The sequence below is a fragment of the Moschus berezovskii genome, chromosome 14 (assembly GCF_049115385.1).
Source record: "Moschus berezovskii isolate FMDL1 chromosome 14, NW_MosBer_1.0, whole genome shotgun sequence".
NCBI lineage: Eukaryota > Metazoa > Chordata > Mammalia > Artiodactyla > Moschidae > Moschus > Moschus berezovskii.
The window spans coordinates 42,242,087-42,258,104 of NC_142473.1; the positions used below are offsets into that span (position 1 = coordinate 42,242,087).

Consider the following 16,018-nt stretch of genomic DNA (forward strand, 5'->3'; position numbering starts at 1 on the left):
TAGGACCTGCAGTATGACTGGCTGCAGTTTCTCAAGTAAGATTCCATGTACTAGTGCTGTTTATACTTAACATACACTCATTCACTTCTTACAATTTATGAATTTAAGTTTCAGGAAGAATACTTTTTAGTATTTGGGTTATTTTAATATATGTCAATTACTTAGTAAAGGTTAAATAATTTAAGGGTTAACTTAATTAATGAGTTTTCAGTAATATCATTTAATAGCATAAAAACATGCTTCTTTTGAGAAAATAAAAATATACATTAAAAAAACCCAATACAATGTTTTAGTAAAATAGTAAGGAAATTTGTTTCATTATGTACATATGCATGTGTGTGAATTTATATATATATATGTACTTTGCAGTAGCAGAAATATATTTCTGCAGGATAGAAAATGTACTCTAGAGAAACAGAAGCAAAGGATATATACACTGTAAGGGAAAACCCAACAAATTAGATAAAATTTTATTACTCAGTAATGAGGGACCAGTTTACAATGATGTGACAATGGTAGCAAAAATAGTAGGAAGGAGTTCAGCACTCAAAGTATCTAATAAATAAAGCTTAGTGATTCATTAAATATTCTGATATTATACAGGATCAAAACTTTCAACACTTCCATGGGTCTTTAATTGATATCTTTCAGATAAGCTATATAATCTAGATAGTTAAGAAACTGCTTGCTGACATCATACTTTAAAGTAATTACCTTGCACAGGAAACTATTCAATACTCTGTAATGACCTATATGGGAATAGAATCTAAAAGAGTGGGTATATGTATAACTGACTCACTTTGCCATTCAGCAGAAACTAACACACCATTGTAAATCAACCATATGCTAATAAAAACTAATTTTAAAAAAGGAATTATCTTGGAAAATGAAAAATGCTACACAACTTATTTTCCAAAGCCACATGGATTCAAAATATAATAAGGTCTCTAAGAATAATGGAAAATATTGGCCTACCATCTTACTATCATTCTGGCTGTACTTTATATATTCAAAAATTGTTCACAACTAGGGTGTATAACTGGACCCTAACAAGTATATAAACATTGTAAATATGGTTCATTTAATTATCTTAATATGCTTTTGTATAAACTATATTACCAAAATATTTAATGCTTTTAATATAAAAATTAAATAAGTACTCCCATCATTTAGTTTATTTCAGAAACTAGACTTGTAGTTGGGCTCCAGATGTACTGAGTAGTCATAGGTCATTTCTGTCATGTAGTCTCAAGGCAGAAGGAAATTAACAGAAAGATGAACATCGGTTTTATAGTAACTAAACACATGATACACAAGATAGGGATCTAAAGATTAAGCACATATTCAATTACTTATTCAACATGTGACCTTTAGAGCACACACTATTTCATTTGTTCTTTATCTTTGATATGATTAATTGCATCTGATTTTTGTAGTAAGGCAAAAGACAGACATCTCCTTTTCCTTGGCTTTAATTAGTCTCAAATTCAAGAAGAGAGAATAATGCTCGTTTCATAAAAGGTTAACATCAATATTAGGACAGGTTTTTGTTTTTCTTCTGACAAATTTGTGTTTATATTAAACTCAATGTTTACAAATACTAATCCTGAGCAAGAGTAAAAATAAGAACAGTTTTGACGAATAAAATTCCTTCACTGTTAAACAACTTTAAAATTCAACCATGGAATATAAAGTTGATAAGACTGGAATTCAGACTTCTGATGTCCATGGCAAACCTGAATACTCTGAGAAAGAACATACACATAGTAGTAGATTTAAAAAACAAAACAGTAAAAAGCATCAAAAACTGATGCACCTGGGTTTTGTTAAATATAACAAAGGTTACTTAGTCCTTCATGGATAAACCTAGCTGGAGAACACTGAACAGTGTACTGCATTAAACAGACCCCTCAGGAAGGCAACACTGGATTTCTCTTTTTAGATAGACAGAGACTGCTCCTCCCCACCTTCCCCAAAACAGTCAAAGACATAAAAGACATATTTGGAAATACAATATGAATCCTGTTTTTGTGGGGCTTTTTGTTTTGGGGTTTTTTGTTTGTTTTTTGGCTGTCCTGTGCAGCTTGCAGGATCTTAGTTTCCTGACCAGGGACTGAACTCAACCAGAGATTAAAACTGGACCACAGCAGTGAAGGTACTGAGTGGAATTCCCATGTTGTTTTTTCTTTTTTTAAAATCATGTCTTTAAGAAAGCACAAAGTTGGCCACTTAGGAAACTACAGTGAATTACTTGAGTTTTTAGGTATAGCTCCTGCCTCATGAACAATAAAAGACTTCTACTCAGCAAAGCAGTATTATGACAAAGTATTTATACACCAGTAAAAGCACTAAGTCTGGGCTTGGCAACACAAGTCAACTGAAACCAAGCTCTTAAGGATACTTTTCGTCCGTGTGGTGAAAAAGTGCATTGTGGTGGGAAATGCTGGCACAGCAAGGATCCTCTCACAGTGTTAGGGCCTGTCGACCTAGGAGCAGTCAGTTCCAAGTCAACGTGGTGAGCACTGGGCAATGACATCGACATAAGGCATGGCCCAAGGCACTTCTTCAACATGCCTTTTCTTTTATTCCAACTGTCTCTCTTCCTCTTCATCTGCCTCTTCAATGACCTGAATCTCATCTCCTTGAGATAAGGAAGAATTCTCCACCTGCAGTTTATTCCCATCAGCTTTACATTTCTCTTCTTCCTCTATGATTTCCTTCCATATCTTGTGGTTTTCGGTGAGATGGTGCATTAGCTGACAAAATATTTGCCGTCTGCCTTTCCGTCTTTCTGGTTCTGTGAAATTTAACACATGTGTATTCTAATCATAGCAATATGATTCAATCATTCAATAAATAATATTCTGAGCGCCTGTTACATCCCAGGCATTTATTTAAGCACTGGGGTTAAAGTTATAGTAAGATTAAAATAATCTCTGCACCATGGGGCTCTCTTTCTAGTGGGAAGACCCAGATAAGCAAAGAAGCAAGACACTTGTGTGTTAGATGGTGTTAAGTATTATGGATAAAAATAAGTTAAGGTATTAGGGAAGATGGTGGGGGGTGGGAGTTGGGAGAAAGGAGGATAGTATTGAAATTTCAAATGATAAATAATAATGCAAAGTTAAAAACCATCCTTCTAAGGTATTTTTTTTAATGTGCTGAATTAAACACAATTATCAAAATTTTGGTGAGTATAAGTAATTTTTAGAAGTCAGCTTTCCCAAGATGACACCAGATGGTAATGCCATACAATTACTCTTCACTATGCCACTCCTGCGGAGAAGGCAATGGCAAGCCACTGCAGTACTCTTGCCTAGAAAATCCCATGGATGGAGGAGCCTGGTAGGCTGCAGTCCGTGGGGTCGCTAAGAGTCGGACACGACTGAGCGACTTCACTTTCACTTTTCACTTTCATGCATTGGAGAAGGAAATGGCAACCCACTCCAATGTTCTTGCCTGGAGAATCCCAGGGACGGGGGAGCCTGGTGGGCTTCCGTCTATGGGGTCACACAGAGTCGGACACGACTGAAGTGACTTAGCAGCAGCAGCATGCCACTCCTGAATACAAGGTAGGGTGGGGGAAAGTTCTTTTATTATCTTGTTCCACGCTATGTTATCTGTTCTGATTTATATAGCATGCTTGGGAAACAAAAAAATCAGCTAGATATAATTTAAATCCTACTTTAAAGAGCCAATAACTAATTTATAGTTGCAAAGGTGACAATGTCTTTTTCATTTTCCATTTATACTCATTGGTTTACATTGCTTTATATAGAAAAACTATGCATTACAATTTGGTAGTTCAAAACCATAACGCCATAAAGTTTGGTTTTCCTCAGAGTCAAGAGAGTATATATTTTCCTCTTCTCCCAACTGGGTTGAATAAACTATTCCCAAGTCTATACGAAGGGTATGTTAACAGGGGTGCATGGTGTGAGAAGGGGTTAGACAAAGAAGGGACTAGTCCTTGAGACCAGCCACCTCACCTAAGTTCAGATTTGGCAACAGCTCCATCATGCGTGCACAGGCAGAACCTGCTGAAGAGCACTGGCTGGAGGACAACATCTCCGGAGATGCTGCTTTAACTCAGAATCCTTGTATGATAGCACTCACATGGTACCCAAGCAGTAGCTACTCAAAATGAGATTATTCAGTCTGCACACTTAGATAGTACTTACTTAAGATATAACTACTGTATCTTTAAAAGGAAAGACCCAAATCCAAATTAAATGGACATGTGCAATTAATAACATTAAAGAAACGATAGTATCCCTATATTCTTACTGGGATTTAGAGTATCGTCTATTTCTTCATCCTCTGTATCTAATTCTTCAGCATCTTCTTCCTCATAACAACTTTCGGTATCATCATCCTCTTCTGATTCTATCCACTGACCCGGGAGCAGACCAGCAGCGTCATAGGAGTTACACAGGGGACCCACTATGTGGGTGATAAAAGATTCCTGGAGTTTTGCTAGTTGAGGAGAAGAACGATCCATGAAGGGACTGATGGGCAAACCAAGATTTGCTTCTTCATCTCCCTGATCATATTAAAAAGGAAAGTACATCTTTAACTGTTGAAAGAACCACTGAGCTTTGTTGTTAAAATTACCTTGAGTTTTTTTAATTAAGAACAGTCTAACTCAAAATAATTTTTAGAAAGAAGTATCAATGAAAATTACTGTCATTCCAACTATAAAACTTTTTCTACTATTTGAAAAATCCTAAACAAGACTCCACACTCCAGTCAACCAGTATGGTTGATATACAGGCAGCAAGAAAAATATACATCTTTTCAACTAAGTTAAGCAAATAGTTATGAACAAATCAAAATTATATTACTAGAATATATAAATTCTATATAAATTGTCAAAATTCTATAGTATCAGACACAGATCTTCTTTCCCCTAGGGGGAGAGGGTATAATAGAAACATTTTTTGTTGCAGTTGTACCTCAAATGTAGAGTTGACTTTTCTAATGCTTTTCAACATCTTTTCCCTTTTTTTGTAACAGCAGAACCCTTTAATGAATCTAAATCAGAAAACTCTAAAACAGACAGAGGTAGAGCAATTGTGTTTGAGGTGAGGATTTGCCCCAGCTGCCTGGCCAGCGATCTGTGGCCCCCAGGTTTCTGGAGAGCACAGCCGGAGAGCAGACACATGTGATTTCAGAACCTCCTTTGCTGCCTACAACCAGTGTGGTGCTGGGCAAGCTCTATGCCTAATTCACGTGTAAGATGTGAATAATCATTTACAGGGTTGCTATAGGATGACAAGCAGTATATACTGAGCACAGTGCTGAGCAGTCCTCAAATGGTAGTAACAATATTAACATTTTAGTGCTGAGTATCTGAACTAGTGGAGGGTGAATACTCTTACAGTGCACAAGTTCTGTAGGCAAGCAGTGTGTATCTGTGCTTAGCCAACACAGTACTGAGGAGACAAGCAGAAACTGTCCCGAGATTAAAAAACTTACATGGCTTTGTTTCCTGTGAGGATGAACATTAATAATATTTAAAAAACATATCTAGGTGGGTTTATCCATAGGATTCTGTAGTTTCCTACATTTGACTTCTAAACAGGAGTTTGTCTTTTCTAAGACCATGGCTTTTGCAACCTCTTGGACTATACAGTCCATGGAATTCTCCAGGCCAGAATACTAGAGTGGGTAGCCTTTCCCTTCTCCAGGGTATCTTCCCAACCCAAGGATCAAAGCCAGGTCTCCTGCACTGTGGGAGAATTCTCTACAAGCTGAGCCATAAGGGAAGCCCAAGAATACTGGCGTGGGTAGCCTATCCCTTCTACAGCGGATCTTCCCGACCCAGGAATCGAACCAAGGTCTCCTGCATTGCAGGTGGATTCTTTACCAACTGAGCTATCAGGGAAGGCTATAGGAAGTATAATGAAGTTAATAAAAAAGTAAAAGGTTGAGCAAGGTTAGAAATTTGCATCCATATCTGAAGAAAGCTGAATAGCATAACAGGACTGAGAAGGAAACCTGATGGTTTTGATGAGGACTGACTTCCTATATATATTTAAACTTCATGACCACTGTGTGTTAGGGTTATCAAGTATTTTGTTTTTCTCCTTTGACATAGGAATAATGAAACCTAGAAAGATTAGGGGAAAATGTCTGAAATACTGTTTTTTGTGTGTGTGACCTGGAATTATAATAGTTTATTGAGCACTTATGTGTCAGAAAACTGTTCTAAGAACTTGACATATATTAATTCACTTAATCCACAAAGCAACCTTATGAGGTAGGTACCATCAAAATTCCTGTTTTCTCAGTGAGGAAATTGAGAGGTTAAGTAACTCACCCAAGGTCACATTGCCAGCAAGGAAGAAGAGCCAGGATTCAACCTCAGGCATGGCTTCTAAGTTTGCTTAATAAGAATTAATCTCTATACTTTAAAGATATATTATAAAATGCATCTAAATGAAATTATCTTATTTTCTTTCACTGAATTAGTGGATTTTCTAAAACTGGCATTTTCTACCACTTTATTACTTGTTTGTACAGATAATATAAAGACAGAATTTTCCTTAGCATAAAATTCTTTATGAAAATTCTTGTGAACATGAACTGAAGCCTGAGGCAGTCTTCAATTATCTCTGAGAATGAGGATGGGAATATGCAAACCACTATACATACTGCAATCTACAAATTAAATATTTGTAACTTTATTTCTTAAAATTATACATAATTTAGTTCAAATGTATCAGTGAAAATTATTCTAAGATTAGTAAAATCTTAATAATCTGTTTTCATAATTACACAGTACGGTATTTTGTTCACTTGTAAACAGCAGAGTATACACTATTTTATTGGGATGTTTAGCTAAGGTAGGTGAAAGACATGGTGCATTTACTGGTCACTCAGTACAGTCTGGGTGTGACAAGGTGTAACAGATAAGTGTGCAGTGCCTCACTGCTACTGGAGTAGCAGCTCTGGGTGAGAAAGCCCTGACCCAGAAGTTTTACTTGGTAAACATCTTGATCTTTCTTGATTAGTGGATCTAGTAAGGATTCCCAAGGAATACAATTCCAGTTAAGAGTATGTATTTTTTATTTTGTATTTGAGATAATATAACATTAGACTTGTGGGGAAATCGGTATTTTTCTACAGTGTAGGGAGCCTCAAAATTGTACAAAAAAATATAAAGACTGCAAAATAGTAGGATTATTTTAAAGACAACACTTAAAAACACATGAGAAAAAAGCATGTTTATATCTTAGAACCTTGAAAGCCACTAAGTATCTACTTTGTCCCCATTTCTAGTTCTGATTTCTTACCCTCTGAGAAGGCAATGGCAAGCCACTCCAGTACTCTTGCCTAGAAAATCCCATGGACAGAGGAGCCTGGTAGGCTGCAGTCCATGGGGTCGCTACAAGTCAGATGACTGAGCGACTTCACTTTCACTTTTCACTTTCACATTGGAGAAGGAAATGGCAACCCACTCCAGTGTTCTTGCCTGGAGAATCCCAGGGACCGGGGAGCCTGGTGGGCTGCCGTCTATGGGGTCGCACAGAGTCGGACATGACTGAAGCGACTTAGCAGCAGCAGCAGAGGCCAGGACTTTGATCCTACATAACTCATCAACACAGTTGATGTTTCTAAGGCAGACTTTCTATAGCAGAGTTGAAAATGGGTTGATACTTTAAAAATGCAATCTAAGTATATGCTGAATCAACTAAACAACTTCTTTTGGAAATAAATTATGCTTAGGTTATATAGGTTTTCAAGGTTGAAAGGGACCTTGGAATCATAATGTAGTCTTTCCTAAGGTCTAGACCAGAGTACATTCTACCTACTCCAGATTGGCAATAAGCTATTTCTTTTTTTTTTTTTTGTCTTTCAATTTTAGCAACAAAGGCAAAGGAGCTGAGACAATATTAAAACCAGAGCAAATGCAACAATTTCTAACCATTTTTGGTTAAAACAACTTATTTCAAGTATTTAATGTAGCTATCCAAATCCAAAAGGCAGTGTCTTCAGATGGCAGCTCTTAAAAGTCCCACCAATCCCATGTTTCAACTTACCTGCTCATAAAATTCATTGACAATGCCTTCTGTCCATTTCAAATGCAAGTCTCGAACTTTGGTTGGGCCATTAATATCTGCCAGTTTGATGCACACCTGGCACACTAAGAGGCGATCATTTTCATTACTCCATTCTATACCATTACTATTTACATCATTGGCCTATCATTGGAAAAACAGAATTATTGTAGGTACTGAGGGCACAAGAATGTGTTTTTTGTTTATTTTTGGCTGCACTGTTTGGCTTGTGGTATCTTAGTTCCCTGATTAGGGTTTGAATCCTCGTCCCTGGCAGTGAAAGCATGGAGTTCTAACCAATGGACTGCCAGGGAATTCCCCAACTTTTGTTTTTCACTGAATTATCTTAAAACTGTTTCCTGTTCTCTGGACAGGAAGGAATTTCAATAAATGTTTCTTTTAATTTTGTTTGTGCCATGACATGTGCCTCTATGGGTTAACTTTCTCTTTGAAGTGTCATTTACAGCTTTGCTCCAATGGAAGCAGAGCACTGTATTATACAAGCAGAACAAACCATGAGTTTCAGTATTTGTGATTACTGCAGAAAACTGTAATCTGTGTATATTATATATTGTACATATTAGTATATATGACATAAAATATATATGTATATGCAAAAGCAAATCATATAAGAATTGTAACTATTTGTCTCAAAAAGGAATGCTTAAGGATCTAACTGTAAAAAGCAACATGATATAGCTGAAAGAATACAAGTCTTAGAAGCTGATCTCTATGGTTTTAAATCCTGCCTTAGTATGATTTACCAATCATTGAGTAATGCTGGAAAAACTACTTGAGCTCTTTGAGTCTATCATTCTTCATCTATAAGAGGAAAAATAATATCAATCTAGTTGTATTGCCTGAGGATTAATGAATGAAAAATGCACAGTTCGTAGTAAACACTAACACTGTTATTTAAATAAATGGTAGTTATCAGGCAAATTACCATGCCTTTCAAGAACTCAAGTTTCTCTTGTAAGAAATAAAGTGAAAGGGCCAGATTAGTGACTTTGGAACTGTACTGTAATATTAGATTTTTATTGGCATCTACCATCCCCCCTCCCTTTTTCTGGGCTGTGCTGCATGACTTGAGGGATCTTAGTTCCCTAGCAGATTGAACCTGGACCTCCTGGGAGTTCCCTGGCATCCACCCCTTTCATTAAAGGAACTCATGTAGACCACCACTACAGAAAACAGTTAAAAGAAAGGCGAGCTCTTTAGATTGAAAGTATGTAGTCTAGGGAATTCCCTGGTAGTCCAGTGGTTAGGACTCTGTGCTTTCACTGCCACGGCCTGGGTTCAATCCCTGCTCAGGGAACTAAGATCTGCAAGCTGTTCCCCATGTGTCACTCATGTGACATTTTCCTGAGACTACAGAATAGGTAACTCTGAGGAACACAGATTCCAAGGTTTTGGGCTAGATAATCTTTCACCTGTAAAAAGAACTTCTGTTTACTTACTGTGACTTAAGCGTTTAAATGAATTTTAAGTAAAAATAAAAATTAAATTAATAGAGCTACACAGCTATGAAGTAAGTTTAAAGGCAAACTGATGTCTTACTGATTTTTTTTCATAAACATTTATCAATATCACAACAGTGACATATATAGGCTTCCTTCCAGGAGGTTACGTCAGTACTCCTTTGACACCCAGCCCCTCTACCATGAAGGTAACACCTTCCTTAAGGCACAGATGTTATCAAGAAAACAGTGGTTTCCTGCATCCAAAATATGGGGCATCTTTTCCTCAAGAATCTAAAGCAGTGGTTCTCAACATTTTTTCACCCCAACCTCTGAGGGATACAACATGGTCCCATTAGTGCCACCATCACACAATGGCAGGGATCCTCAATTCCATGGTGAATGTGAGCTCCGTGAGGACAGCGACTTCAGCCTGTTTATGTCTTATTCTTAACTAGGATGACTGCACTTAGTGGGCAGTCCCAATAAACAGCAATTCAATGAGTGCTTTATTCTCAAGTACCTCTCCATTCCCACACCAGCCGGTTAAACGCTTCACAACACAGAGAAGGGAAACAGGTGCAGCAAAGTAGGCATAACTGGCTTCTTAGAAACACATATTTAATTTCATAAAATGCCTTACTTGACACTGTGCATAACTTTCTCAAATCTGTCCCTGAAAGCTTCAACTGACATAATTGGAAATGTCACAAGCAATCGTATTTTTGGACGTGTTATAATCTTTTTAATACTGGCATATATATTGTCTTACCAGATTTATCATGACTTCATGAGTGATATTCTGACTTAACGTTTAAAAAAATACCTTTTGTCAGTAACACTGACAATAATTTCTGCTTTGAAACCAGGAATTAATTTGCATAACAAACCTTGGCATTGAATTCAGCAAGAAAATCAAAATGCTTTTTAAGATCTGTGGCAAGGATTGCTTCTATGACTAAAAAACGAAAGCGCTTGAATTCCACATTGTCAAGATTAAGAAGGAAGTTGTATTCTGGACGAGAAAGATACAGAGTCCAGGCTGATGCAGCATGATGATTTTCCAAAACAGATCTGTCGTTGTATAAGACTGCCTAAAAAGGAACAAGAAAAATGAGGCAGGCATCTCAAAGATATTGAACTTTAGTAATAAACAGATTTAGGACCATGTTGGAAGAATACAATGAGTATCTATTACATGCCAGGCATTTTAATACTTGTGTAGATGGGCTTCCGTCTATGGGGTCACACAGAGTCGGACACGACTGAAGTGACTTAGCAGCAGCAGCAGCAGCAGAAGGGTTGATAATTTGATAAAGGATTAGACTGAAGTGCAAAGAGGATAAGGTACACTTCTCCAGCATTCACAACTAGTAAGTGAAAGCATAATTTGTCTCCAAAGCTCATCTTCCTTGCAGATACCATGCTGCCTACCAAGAGATATAAAGTTGATACTTGAGGTCTGCTTCCTTAAAGAGTGAAACTTCTCAGATAAAGCTTCTGTTAATAAAGTCATCAGGGACAGAGAGAGCAGGTTTAGGGCTATATTACTATTCTTTAGTTAGCATGGAATGAATGGTGGTGGTGACTGAAGGAGAGGAACCCAGAATGCTCTGTGCACGGTGAGCTGGAGACCCCTAAGTATGAGAAAGGCACATCCTATACTCCAGCTGACACAGGACTTGGGAGTCAGAGAAGCATCAAACAGGTAAAAGCACAAATCCTCTGTCCAAGTGGTGTAGATCTAGTCACTGTTTTTCCCATTTCACTTCAGTGGAAGACTCTGAGGTACCTCCTCAATAGTCTAGGATTTGGGAATATAGATTCTAAAAATCACTGGATTACAGAATTTTTAAAGCTTTTTCCATCTCTAACAAGTAAAAGTTTTTAAAAATTATAAATACGCATTGTAATTAAGATTTGTTTGTGGGCCATTTTTTAAAGTCTTTATTGAACCTGTTCCAATTTGCTTCTGTTTTATGTATTGTTTTCTTTTTCCTTTTTGGCCACAAGGCATGTGAGATCTTAGGTCTGACCTGGGATCGAACCCCCACACCTCTGCATTAGAAAGGGAAGTCTTAACCCCTGGACTGCCAGGGAAGTCCCCCAAGCATAGTAATTATTAAAAGAACTCTTATAGCTAGTGCTAAAGGCTGAGAATAAAAAGTAAAAACACTGTCCCTATTTTCATAGCACTTTCTGTCTAATGGAAAAAGATAAAAATATTGCATAATCTCAGCTACAATGCATATTCTGAGCCTAATTAGGTCATTTTACAGATCTGTAAAAATTAATTATAGTCTAGATATAAACATAGATATTTACCATTTGATTTTTTAAAACATCATTTGATTTTAATGTTAGCAATGATGATTTAAACTTTGGGTCACAAAAAGGTTGAAAAAAAAATATGTCCATCAATGGGTGAATAGATAAAGAAGATGCAATATATATACACAGAGTGGAATATTTTTTAGCCATGAGAAAGAAGGGCATCCTAGCCTGGATGGACCTTGACAACAATATGCTAAGTGAGATAAGTTAGACAGAAAAAGACAAACTGGAGCCTATTATACAGAGTGAAGTAAGACAGAAAGAAACGCACCAATACAGTATACTACCTCATGCGACGAGTTGACTCACTGGAAAAGACTCTGATGCTGGGAAAGGTTGGGGGCGGGAGGAGAAGGGGACGACGGAGAATGAGATGGCTGGATGGCATCACCGACTCTGTGGACATGAGTTTGAGTGAACTCCGGGAGTTGGTGATGGACAGGGAGGCCTGGCGTGCTGTGATTCATGGGGTCGCGGATAGTCGGACACGACTGAGCGACTGAACTGAACTGAACTGAACTGAACACATATATATGGAATTTAGAAAGATAGAAATATAACCCTGTATACGAGACAGCAAAAGAGACACAGTTGTATCGAACAGTCTTTGGGACTCTGTGGGAGAGGGTGAGGGTGGGATGATTTGAGAGAATGACATTGAAACATGTATGTTGTCATGTGTGAAGCGAATCAGCAGTTTAGGGTCAATGCATGTTACAGGATACTCGGGGCTGGTGTGCGGGGATGACCCAGAGGGAGGATAAAGGGAGGAGGAAGGTGAGAGGGGGGTTCAGGAGGGGGAACTCATGTACACCTGGGGCGAATTCATGTCAATGTATGGCAAAACCAACCAATATAATATTGTAAAATAAAAAAAAATAAATTAAAAAAAAACATAAAAAATAAAAATAAATTTGGCAGCAATAACAAAAATTAGAAAGTTCTAAGGAGAGAATCAGAAATTCTCTACTCTAGAGAATCATTGTGGATATCTGACATGATTTCCTTCTTTATTTTTTATAAATATGGAATGAATATATGTTAATTATAGAAACTTGGAATAGCATAGAAAATATAAATTTTGTGTGTTAAAAAAAAAAAAGACAAATGCTGATATCACTTATGTTTAATCTAAAACTGAACTCTATTTACAGTAGAACTAGGTGGTTACAAGAAGATGGAGAAATTGGGGTCAGTGGTCTAAGGGTACAAACATGCATTCAGAAGATGAATGGGACTTCCTTGATGGTCCCGTGGCTAAGACTCCATGCTCCCAGTGCAGGGAGCACAGAATGAGATCCCCATGCCACAACTAAAGATCCTGTACGTTGCAATGAAGATCAAAGATCCTGTGTGCATTTACTGTACAGCACAGGGAACTACAGTCAAAATCTTGTAAGAACCCTATAATGGAAAACGATCTGAAAAATAATATATGTGGTTCATGTATAACTGAATCACCTTGCTGTGCATCTGAAACAGTGTAAGTGAACTATGAGTGAGTGAGTGAGTGAAAGTCACTCAATCGTGTCCGACTCTTTGTGACCCCGTAGACTAGACAGTCCATGGAATTCTCTGGACCAGAATACTGGAGTGGGTAGCCTTTCCCTTCTCCAGGGTATCTTCCCAACCCAGGGATCGAACCCAGGTCTCCCACATTGCAGGCAGATTCTTTACCAGCTGAGCTACCAGGGAAGCCCTATACTTCAATAAAATTTGTGTATTATGGAATTAAAAAAAAAAAAGATCCTGTGGGCAGCAACTAAGAATTAGCACAGCCAAGTAAATAAATAAATATATTTTAAAGTTGAATAAGTTCTAGAGATCAAATGTACAGCATTGTGATTATACAATCCTACATTATGTACTAAAAAGTTGCCAAAGACTAGATTTTAAATATTCTTACTACACACACGAAGAAGTTAATTATGTGATGTGATGGAGGTGTTAGCTATTGCTGTGGTGGTAATCATATTACAATATATGTGTCAAATTAAAACACTGTACATGTTAAACGTCAAAGACTTCCTAAAAAGTTAACTTACATATAAAAGTGATTTAACTAACTCAAGTTTAAATCCAATAAAGACTGATAAATGATCAAAACAGCTTTGTTCATGAAGGAAGTAATCAAACTCCCAGGTCAATAAACCAGAGTGCATAATGAGTGTCCTATAAAGCTGCTGCTGCTGCTAAGTCACTTCAGTCGTGTCCGACTCTGTGTGACCCCACAGACGGAAGCCCACCAGGCTCCCCCGTCCCTGGGATTCTCCAGGCAAGAACACTGGAGTGGGTTGCCATTTCCTTCTCCAATGTGTAAAAGTGGAAAGTGAAAAGTGAAAGTGAAGTCGCTCAGTCGTGTCCGACCCCTAGCAACCCCACGAACTGCAGCCCACCAGGCTCCTCCATCCATGGGATTTTCTAGGCAAGAGTACTGGAGTGGCTTGCCATTGCCTTCTCCGTCCTATAAAGCTACTGGACTTAAACTCTCAGTTAATGAGATCAGTTAAAAAAACAAGAAAACAAAAACCAGTAGTTCAGAATTCCTGCAGCATCCAAACTGCCCTTTGACATTACCAAAGAAATATAAAATGAGGATGAAAAGAAATCTGAATCAATATTAGAATCTAGATATAATCGCAATACTGGAAGCTTTAAAGACATGGTAAACATGGGAATGGATTGAGGAAAGGCCAGCTAAGTCATTGCCTAAGAAGGAAAAACCCAACTGGAGAATAAGGGGAAGGAGGCCTCTCCTGGACCCCAGTAAACTGACTGACAACCTCATGGCTTAGTGGAGGCAAGAATCATCGAGCAGTAAGGAAGAGGCAAATTCTGCTTTAGGAGGAACACTGGATGGTCACACATAGAGCAACAAGCCAAGCTTAACTTCAGGGAGGAAAACATTCCAGGTAAAACAGATAATGAAGCCTCAGCTAGCTTTTACTGAGGGCACCCTGACAACCAAAAAATGAAGACAGTTTCCCTCCTAATTCAGAGCTACCGTAACTAACATTCTTTGAATTTTTGCTAAAGCAACTTGCTACCTGCTTTCTGTAACTATGAATCTTCCTTTTCTCCACAAGCAAACTTCTTCTCTAACATGGTAAAGCAAATTAGTTGGTCATAAAATTTACTTTTGACCAGAGTCAAAAAGATTTGAAATGGAATGCGGTTTAATACAAAAGGATGGAATTAATCTTAACAAATAATAAACACTTTTCAATAAATGAGCAAAAAGAAAAACCCATCAGACATAAACACTTAGATCAAACAGGAAGACTATGACAAATCTGAACAAATGTCTCCCGTTGAACCACAAGGAAAAGGAGACGTTAAAGTAAATCTCTAGGTCACAGTCATAAGATTAAAAGAAGGTATTTTAAAATTTCTGAAGTGAAAAATCTTGGATTAAGAAGGACTGTTTTCATTAAAAAACTAATATTCCTAACTGAAAAGAAAATCCAATAGAGGCAGTAAACAAATTAGGTGCAGCAGAAAACAATGCAGCTACTTTTTTTAAAGAAGTGCTTCTCTTTTTAAAGAAATAGTTGTGATGAACAGCTTCCATCTAGGGATTCCTTTACCCTCAAGTTCTGCATTCTAAAATTTCTGGTAATCCTATATCTTCTAAAACCCTTTGTCATTGTTTATCATCCTTGTTTTGCCTAAAACACATTTTTATGTAACTTTCTCAGGATGGATGGAACATGATTTTTTAAAATCTTTGTATACCCGAGACTCTTTATTGTGTGTGTGTGTGTGTGTGTGTGTGTGTGTGTAGCAGACAAGGGCAATGGCATCAGGAGTCGCCAGGGTTCCACTCAAGCCTTGGCTTTCTTTCTAGTGTATTTTAATCTCGTTATATTTGCCCACATGATTTTCATTTTCCAAAAACAGTATGAAATTTTACTGGTGATAATATCCTTCTGCCTACTCCTCTCTGTTGTAATGCATTTTACCTTTTATTATTATTTTGATCAGGAGGAAAGGAGGGAAAACGCACCTGTTTAGTCGCCATCTTGATCCATATTTGGGAGGACAAATGTTTATGACTGTCTCAGATCTATAGTTCTCAGTTTTGTTTCATTTGACCCCAAATCAAAAAGTTTTGGCCAACTGCACTGGCAAAAAAGTTCGTTCAGTTTTAAGTACAAATAA

General features: G+C 37.5%; 1 protein-coding gene across 3 annotated transcripts in view; it reads right to left on the minus strand.

Annotated features, from left to right (window-relative positions):
• Positions 1-453: 453 nt before the first annotated feature.
• The window catches only part of PDE3B (phosphodiesterase 3B), a 190,742-nt gene continuing 175,177 nt past the window's right edge, over positions 454-16,018 (minus strand). For all 3 annotated transcript variants that reach the window (XM_088843072.1, XM_055423330.2, XM_055423329.2), the window contains 4 exons: positions 10,414-10,617; positions 8,046-8,207; positions 4,288-4,543; positions 454-2,797 (listed from right to left, as the gene is read on the minus strand). In XM_088843072.1, coding sequence (XP_088699198.1) covers positions 2,583-2,797; positions 4,288-4,543; positions 8,046-8,207; positions 10,414-10,617 — 837 coding nt within the window. In that variant the 3' untranslated portion in view covers positions 454-2,582. The remainder of the gene's footprint in view (positions 2,798-4,287; positions 4,544-8,045; positions 8,208-10,413; positions 10,618-16,018) is intronic.